At 46.6% G+C, this 9,379-nt stretch overlaps 1 protein-coding gene and 1 pseudogene across 1 annotated transcript in view; one reads left to right on the top strand and one right to left on the bottom strand.

Annotated features, from left to right (window-relative positions):
- Positions 1 to 2,806: 2,806 nt before the first annotated feature.
- On the top strand, positions 2,807 to 2,925 carry LOC112470041 (annotated as a pseudogene).
- Positions 2,926 to 5,965: 3,040 nt separating this feature from the next.
- The window catches only part of MAP10 (microtubule associated protein 10), a 3,906-nt gene continuing 492 nt past the window's right edge, over positions 5,966 to 9,379 (bottom strand). Inside the window, 1 exon segment of the mRNA XM_025039078.1 lies at positions 5,966 to 9,379. This exon segment is cut by the window's right edge and continues 173 nt beyond it. Within this exon segment, the coding sequence (XP_024894846.1) occupies positions 7,107 to 9,379 (2,273 nt within the window). The 3' untranslated portion in view covers positions 5,966 to 7,106.

Genomic DNA, 9,379 nt, shown 5'->3' with positions numbered 1-9,379 from the left:
TAGAACTCAGAAGACAGCTTTGTGCTGGAGGTGACAGCTGGGATGTTCTCGCCACGCCCGCGGTGTTCGCCGTGGGAGCGATGCGCTGGCCCGGACGGCGAGGTTCGGGGCCGTGAGAACAAGGGCCGCGTGAGCCGGGGAGTCGGAGCCGGGGGCACAGGGCCAGGAGGGGCCTAGAGGTCGGTTCTGAGCATCCCGGGCCTGCGGCTTCCCCGGCAAAGGCCGGACCTCGCCTTTGCATCGTCCGTTGTCTTCGTGCACCCACGACAACGTGCCTTTGAAACGTCAGCATCAGTTTCCTTTCCAGACCCGTCGAAGGCATGACCGCCAGCCGAGAGCAGGAGTCCCCCACTCTGGTCCCACTCCCCGAATGCCGTCCCTATGTGCTTTAAATGTTCCTTATAAACCGTCCTGGACCCACCGATGTAACAGATGTGTCCCTCTGTTTTCTGCTTTTCATCCGATCTCAGAGATTCTCCGGCTTTGTCTTCTCCTGCCTCCCTCATCTGCCACCCATGGGTGTCATGCGACTCTCCTTAACGCTCCTCCTTTGACGCTAATGTATAAAATAAGCCGCAAAACCGCCACTCTCCGGCGCATTTTCTCAGTCCGTTGCGATTTTGCTTCCTGGTAATTGTTATTTAGATCAAATAAACTTTTCTAAGACTTTTTCTTAGGCTGGGTATTCTTTCATTGACAACACTTCTGTGAAGATACAGTAGTAAAATGTAGCAACAAAAATTTTAATGTCTCATATTTACCAATTTTGTGTTAGAATATGAAGTTCTCCTATGCTGCTGGGGGCGCAGTAAATGGATTCGGCTACTTTGGAGAGCAACAGGGCACCGCTGAAGACGTGCACACCTGGAAGCTGGCGATCCCTGCCCCAGGTATAAAATCCTTCAGAGATTCAAGTTCACATGTACGCGGGACAAGACTATTAATGGCAGCATTGTCGATAATAAGGAAGATCTGGAATAAACCTACGCGCCCCGCAATGGGAACGGGAAGGGAACGCGATGACCTCAGAATGATGGCTACCCCGTGAGAGGCTGGACAAAGATGAGGAGCGAGGACAAAGGGGATTTCTCCTGTATCTGTATGTTTTGATTAGAGGAAGAAGAGTAAGCAGGACAGGGGGAGAGAGAGAGAGAGAGAGAACGAAGGACAGAGCGCAGTGTCAGCAGTGGGTTAAACCTGGGTGATGTGCACACACGATTTTGTTGCATTATTGATTTTTCTGAATGTTTAAAATATTACATAATAAAAACAAGTGAATGGGGGCAGACATTTGAGATCAAGCAGTCATTTACATTCCGTTCTTTAAAATATAACAATGAAACCGGTTGTCTATAAAGGAACGTTAAAACGTTAGATTCGGGTACGAAGTGGTCTAAATACGCGCCACGGTCTAGCTCTTCCTCACACTCCGAAAGCGTTAAAGGAAGTTTTATTTGCTGTGAGTTTTCTAACCAAGCTATTTCGAGAAATGCACTTGAGGCATGGCGATCAGAATACTTCATTCTCCTGCTGCTTCTCAGGAGGTGCCATATGTCGGAACGGTGATAAGCCAGAAAAACATCTGCTACGAAAGTGCACTCGGGCTCCTGGGGAGTCGGTTGCATAACCGATCTTGAGAGCAAACTTGGAGGACAAAGGTGACATCGAGAACGAGCAAAGGTGTCTCCCCGGTCTGTGGTCACCTCTGTGCTTAGCCTAGGTGGACCGAAGATTGTCAGCTAAACGGATTGGTTGGAGGCATCCACCGAAGGGTTTTGGTCCGGATTTATTCCTCAGGGAATCAGGGGATCGGTTTCACGGAGCACCATTTCCAGCGCCGGCCCCCAGATTTCCGGATGGCAGAGGAGTCCCCGGCTAAACAGTGAGGCAGGCAAGCACAGAAACCAGGGAGAGACGCCAGCTTTACCGAGCTTCCATTCGGTTCCCCTAACATCCTCGGCGTGCACTTCACGAAAGCACGGTGTAGGCCCCTCGCTGGGGATGAGGGAGGAACACAGGACCGAAGAGACATTCTCAACAGACACATTCATGGAAGGCGCCCGCGTGGCAAAGTCGGTCTTATTTAAAGCCAGAGCTTCCGACTGCTTTTCTGTAACAGGACACAGAAAAGTCTCTTGCAACGTTCTACAGCTCTGCAGAGGTCTCTCTCGGTTACGTACATGTAAGTAGAACACACATCGTCGGCCTGAAGAATCGAACCCCTTTTGTGATTCGATGGAAACCGAGAGAAGGAGAGTAAATTTGCACAGGGTTAAGCAAGCTTCGGGGAACTGGATGGAGCCCAGGACCCCTACCCTTTCGATGTGTGAAATCAATAGTGTCAACTGGCGGTGGCTGCCATCCACACCAACAGGAACCCCCATTTTGCGGGGCAGTGAGGGAGGGATCTTTACTCCGCGCAACAGCTCAGCGGGAAGCAGTGACAGCACGTGGTGACGTCTCTGGCGTTTCTGCTTCAGGCCATCATGTTAGTAAAATCATCTCTAATACCAGTTTTTAGAGGTTGACAGTGTGAGCTCACGCTGTGATCAGTGAAGGAGGAAGACAGCACCAAGTGAGCACATATTCCAGAAGAAGAGCACCGGAGTGGAGTAAGTTCCCCCAGAAAGCAGAAGCTCTGTCCCCAGACACTTGGCTTCCGACTTCTGATGATGCCGGGACGGGGAGGACCTGGCTGGCGAGAGGCCAGTACGCGCACTCGCACCTTCTCAGGACGCGAGGAAGAGCTCCCTCGGGCTCCCGAGCGCCGTCTCAAAGAACCAGGAATGCTCTTAAGAATTCTGGATCTTACGGCCATGCCATCCTGAACAAGCCCGATCCTGTCTGATCTCAGAAGCTAAGCAGGGTCGGGCCTGGTTAGTACTTGGATGGGAGACCACCTAGGAAGACCAGGTGCTGTAGGCATAAAAAATAAAAAAAATAAGGGACTGTAAGCTGCCAAGGTCCTTGCAATCTGTGAGGTCGACCAAGGGTTGCTTCGCCTAAAAAAATAATAAATAAATAAATAAATAAATAAATAAATAAAAGCATTCTGGACTTGCAAGCAATGATTTTCAGACCAAATCTTTTAACAAGAGGCTTCTCCGTAGCTAAAGCAATCCGTTATTTTTACGTCATTCTGGGTCCAGGATTCAGTACCAATCCACTGCACGGGGCCGACACCAAAACAAGTTGTGACAGTATTGCAGGGAGTTGTCGTTAGTGAGACTCTTTGTCATTGGACGGTTTCCCTTAAGAAAACAGAAAGCAAAGCCCCGAAGGCTTTTAGGAGAAGAGCTGAAGGAGAAATCTCTGGGGAGAACGGAGGGCTCAGGGCCCCTGTGTCTTTCCGTATGTTCCTGCTCCTCCTTTAGGATCTCGGCCACAACCAAGTCCACTTCCTAATCCTGCTTTAGCTCAACTAGAGGATCCTTCAAAAAGAACCATGTTATAACCAAGAAGAAAACAAAAAATGAGCAAATTAAGAATATTATTTCCTCAACAGTCAGGCTTCCAAGCGCGGGTTTCCGATTCTGCGGTAACTGGCTCATTTATGGACTCGGCGACCCATCCCAGCCCATGTCCTTTCTTTCCATCTCATGACCTTCAGCCCTTGTCTCCTCTGTCACTCAGAGCTTGTCTCATCTCCCAGCCCGGCCTGTTCCTGGACCAGCGAGCACAAACATTCTTTGCTGAAACCCAAAACTTTCCACTGAGTGTCATCTCGCTTTACACAGAAGCTTCTGTCTCTTTCGCAATGATGCATTGTTGACAGCTCCTACCCCACTCACCTCACCCCCACCTCCAAGGCATTTAAAGGAAAGGGACAAGCATTTTTGTGTAGCTACCAAGGAAAGACATGAAGTACCCAGACAGAACATTTTGGGAGGGTCGTTGAAACCTTTTGGACGGAGGAGCTGATGTCCTGGCTGAGGCTTTAACTGAAAATGCATCTCCCCAGAGCAGCAACGCAGATGCCACGGGAGGGTCTCTGCAACGTGAGACGCGCAGCCCCACACTCACGTGCTCGCTGTCACGCGCGCTAGACAAAGCGTATTTGATTCACCCCTGAAATCAGTCCCGTAATAAAGAACCAATCTCCAGAAAACAATATAACGGGACCAGGATGCGAACGCCATTCACGTCTCCATAGACCAGAGTTATGGCGCTTCGACTTCCGCTAGGGTGAGAGGTCTCCCCAGCAGAACCGAGGAGGACACTTCTAATACGTTTCAGGGTCAAAAGCAAAAATATCAGATTTTTTTGACACCTCTCCCAGCAGATACCCTTTGGCCCAGCCCCAGCCCCTCCCTCGGCCTCGAGGCTGCCCCCTCGGCACCCCCTGCCGACAGCGGGCAGTTCACCTGGGGCTGTTAGAGAACACACAGGATCCCGTCTCCTCGCCAGCGGCACCCTCCCCGGGCTCCAGGGAGACTAGACCTCTGAGCCCCTCATCGGCCCATGCCATCTGCTTTGTGTCCTCCCTTACTGTCCTGTCCACCAGCAGCCGACACCAAAACGAGTTGCGAAATACAGTATTCTTGTCATTTCAGTGGGATTTTGGAAGGAAAGGATCATAACCTTTCCTTAACAAACGATTTTAAGCAAAAATTCTCATCTAAATTTTCTACGTTTTCTGGAATACATGAATTAGTGTAACAGAGACACGGGCAGTGCCCAGAGAGCAAGGGGTTACTGCCAGGGCTGCAGCTCGGGGAGCCACCCCGATGAGGCTCCTCGTGAAGTCTGTTATTTCCTGGCATGACAGATCTTGAGAGAAACGCAGTAAAAACAGCTTGGTCCTTAACCAAGTAAGTGTTCCTTGTATTATTCTAGGTTAAAAATGAGAAGAGACGAACCTAGCAGTCTTGGTTCACAAACTGTCATTCGGTACAACTCTCTAAATATTCCCGTCCAAACTAAAACGCAGAGCTAGACAGATGGCCACCTCTCGAGGCCCGAGGGCCATTAATGACTGGACAAATGGAAATAGTGTAGCTTATTTATACGTTGCTTTCTTTGCTACGAAACTTCTTTGCCTTACCAACAACACAATCTGGTAATTAAAAGGTTGTTTTTTAACTTACGGTTTTGACCTATGTTGGCAACAAATAAAACTTTGGTTCCCACGTTGAATTCCACAATAAATGCACGGCTTGTCCAGGCGGAAAACTAAACGCAGGTACTGCTACCACACAGAGGTGGGTCCCTACGCGCCCCCCCAACACACACACGCACGCGCACGTGCACACACGCGGCTCACGTCGCTTCTTGGACTCTCTCCCATTGTTTTGCCCACAGCAGTTTTGACACCTATGCTGTTCAGAAAAGCTGGATTGCAGCTTTTACAATTAAGTGACAGGTCTCCCTCCCAGTTTTACAATTAAGTGACAGGTCTCCCTTCTTTGTGATCCTGAGATACCATTTCATGTTTTAATGATTGTAAGCGATTAGGAGACAAGGCTCCAGGAGTAGTAGCTATTATGACGTTCTCTAAAAACAAAGTTTATAGGGTGTAGAATTAAAACATGAAGTGGAATCTGAAGACGAGATATAAACAGGAAGTACTAAATGTGTATATGACAACAGGTACTTTCACTATAAGCTAGAAAAGCCCGCACCATAATTCTGGAAATAAATATTCATGGATAACAAAGAGCGGCTCATCTGGCTACTGAGTTTTGCGATTTCGAGTATGTCAGTTTTTCAGTCTTTGTCGTATCTCAGACACATTGAATTCGTCCCTTTCCTCACCTCTCATCAGAGGCAATGACTTACTTTCAAATAAGTAAAGCAGGTGGTTTCTAAGGAATTTCTCTGGTGAATCTGATGTTTAACTGCTTCTATTTTTGTCTCTTCCATAGTAATGAGGAATCGCTAACAATTTACACACCGAGTAGATGTTATTCGAAATCAACAAATTCCCTTTTTACCATTCCGGTCACGGTCCATGAATACGTCGTGCTCATTTCCATCACTATCCTTTTATTCATATTGTTCTTCAAAATATAACATCTTCATCTCTTACCATCTCCTAAATTCTATCTATTATTATGATCATTCCAAAGATGATACCTGCATAATTAATTACCTAATAAGAAAGGAAAATTAGGGCCTCACTTCAGGGATCCAAAAAGTTAGATATAGTAAAAAGTGTAAAAATCAAAATATAACAGATAGAAAACACGTGTAAATATTTGAACACAGAATAAGATGTAAGTGTACGACTAATGAAATTACAACTAGTCTTCATAAAAACAAACTTTCATATATTAAAAATTACTACTGAACAACTTAAAATGACGATAAACTGAATCGTATAGGAAGATGCCGTTTTTAGCTCCTTTCTCCAAACAATTCACAGATCGCCTGAGGGCTGTTTATATCCAGGCAAACAAAAATATCGCAGCGAATAACCATATCTCCAATAAAGATTTTCTGCAGGTTTATTTTTAGGCTTTCTGCTGGTTCTTACTGCTTAATTCTATTCCCTCCTGTTAGGTATTTTAAATGCACAGCCTTCATTAATTTGTTCAAATGCTTTTATTGCACCCTAAGCACACCTAGGTGAGAGGTGCCAAGGGCATATTGGTGCGCGGAACGGACGTCGGCCCCTCCCATCACACAACTCAGGCCTAACGGAGATAAACATTAATCACTAATCACACGAATTGTGATTAAAGCAAAGAAACAAACGAAATGTAGAGCACTACGACTGCAGGCTCTACCTTATTTTTGTACCTTTCCGCGTCTCGCACAGTAAGCCCTCCATACGGCTATCCTCATCAACTGGCTTTTTTTCAATGGCGTGCATGAAGCCAGCTTGAGGGGGATCCATACTATAGGGCACTTTGAGAGAGATGATTTAGGCCAACAGACACTTTTATTTTAATAAGATTAAACATCTTAAATCTTACCTAGGTTATGAGGTGATTTCATGATCAATATTGTCAGATTTAATGGTAGAACACTAAACATCAAAGAAATGACACTTCATAAAAAGTACTCATAATTTACGTACCCAAAATAATGTAGAGTTATTAAAATTGTTTCCCTAACAGCACACATAGGTTATAAAAAATTAAATGTTTTTTAAAAGCACGTTTTTACACCGTGTAGCCTGGAAGTTTATTTATTACTAATTCACATATATCTTTGCATTGCTTGGAAATATTCAGTGAACCAACTTCATCGCTGTCTTCTCCAAAGTAATCTGGCGTACTGTTCTCCAGAACATTACGCTCCAGTTCTGACAAATTAGATGGCAGATAAGAACTCATTTGAGATGTCTGAGGTGACTGGCTTCTTTCTAAAGACTTGAAACCAGTTCTTGTTTTAATAGAGACGTCTTGACCCCTTGTTCTAACTTTAGAACCATGCATACTATTTTGGTCTATCTGGTTTTCTTTCTCGTCAGTCCAACGTGAAGATAAGTCACTGGTAGAGATGGTAGGTGCTTCCTCCAAACTTTCGTCTCGAGTCTTTGGAAGATGAGATCTTTTACACGAGTGCACTGGTGACCCGGCCGAGTAAGGCGGGCTAAGAACAGAACTCTTTTCGCTGCTGTTTTTCCTCATGGCTGATCTTGTTTCACTGGACTTCCTTGGATATTGACTATGTTTTGAATTTTCTGCGCCTGGACTCCTATCGCGAGCTTGCAAAATTCTGCCGGTGTCCTCAGTAGTACAGAAATCTTCAGAATAGCAAGGGCTGGTAAAGTCATCGGAGTACTTTAGTTCCGAGATGCTCTCAGAGCAACTCTTTTCACTTAATTTATTTTCACCCGCATCGGCAGTAAGAATGTCATTATCAGCGGTTTTGATGTGGCTGTCATCCATTGCTTTATCCACTACAACTCTATCAACAACTGCAACCCGTTGCAAAGCAAATGAACTTTGGACTTTCATTTCCGCTTTTACCTCCAAATCATTTGTATTAATAAACTTTTCTGAAACAACGGAATTTGCAGGACTCAAAATTTCTTCTAATGAACCATTACTGGTTCTATTTTCATCGTAGTCAACTGTCTTTTCGGTTGTGCATTTCAGTACAGCTTCTTTAGTTGTGCTGAGGTCATCAGAAACTGCACTGATTTGCTTTAGGCTATCATTGTTTTCAGCAAAAGATGCGCCCGATTCTAAATACTTATCTTTAGGCAGCTGGTGTGGCTTCCGATGTCGTTCTGCGAAGCTTAACACTTTAACTTTGGATGATGGAATTCTGAATTTTGCAGCCAACATCTGTGCTTGCATTTTTCTATACTGCTCTCTCTTTTCGTGTACTACCAACATATCAGGATTTGTTTGCTTTAAACGCAGTTTAAGTGTATTTGTTAATCCATACAGCAGCTTCCCCCTGGGAACTCTTTTTTGGGGAGCACCACTGTTCTTTTCAAAATGTTTACCTTTCTTAAGATTTTCAACTTGGTTCTTTTTATACTGAAGACTCACTGACTTTTCAATTTCCCCCAGAGGAAGGCTGTCTTTCTTAGATTCAGATTTACATGTAGATTCGGCCTTAGGTTCCGGGGCTTTCTCATGCTCGGTTCTGTACAACCAGGCTAAGTGAGGGTGTATGTGAGCGGGGCTTGCCACCGGCTGGTTGTTCAACAAGGACAGCTCAATCAGCAAAGCGTTCAGCAAAGGCAGCTGCCTTATTGTATCCATTCTGCTTTGCTCAGTGTGAGGCTGACATGTACTTTGATCACTCGCTCCCACTTCCTGAACATGTGGGGGATTAACGAGCCCCGGAGGACTCTCAACTGTTGCAGAATTGGTGTGTTTTAGAGAATGGGTATGTGTTGGGGGATTTACAAGTGTTTCTTCGGGAAGAGTACCACTCAGTTCCTCAGGTATATTCATCTGAGGCTTAATGGTGATTTTACCCTGCGCAGGAGGCCTCTTTTCTTGGGTCAGATGAGTGTAATACAGAGGAGGAGGGCAAAAGGTGTTAGTTTCCATGTCCAACTCTGTGACGTCCTGGTTGGGGGGGCTGGCACTTCGCACGCCGCTGGCATCTGAACAAACAGAGCTGGTGTTGCCATTCTCCAGAGGCCCCGTGTCCCCAGAGCTGGCCTTGCTGTGGAAAACTGCCCCCTTCGAACCCTTCCGTGCCTCCGCCATTTTCAAACCCACCGCGGGCAGATCGGCGCCTGGGCTTGGCTCCGAGCCCGGCCGCTGCGGCCGTGTTTCCTGCGGGGCTGGGGAACTGACCTCGACCGCCTGCCGCACCTGCACGCCGTCCGCTCCGCCTCCTGGGGACGTGACCGGCCGCTCGAGGTGGCCCAGCACGCTGCTTCCTAGGTCAGTCAGGCGGTAGCCCAGCGCGATGTCCCCAATGCGCTGCCCCGCTTGGTTATGCAGGGGGAAAGTTCCCCGGT

This window comes from Pteropus alecto, unplaced genomic scaffold, assembly GCF_000325575.1.
Source record: "Pteropus alecto unplaced genomic scaffold, ASM32557v1 scaffold189, whole genome shotgun sequence".
Classification (NCBI taxonomy): Eukaryota; Metazoa; Chordata; class Mammalia; order Chiroptera; family Pteropodidae; genus Pteropus; species Pteropus alecto.
This window is presented reverse-complemented; position numbering and strand designations above follow the sequence as displayed.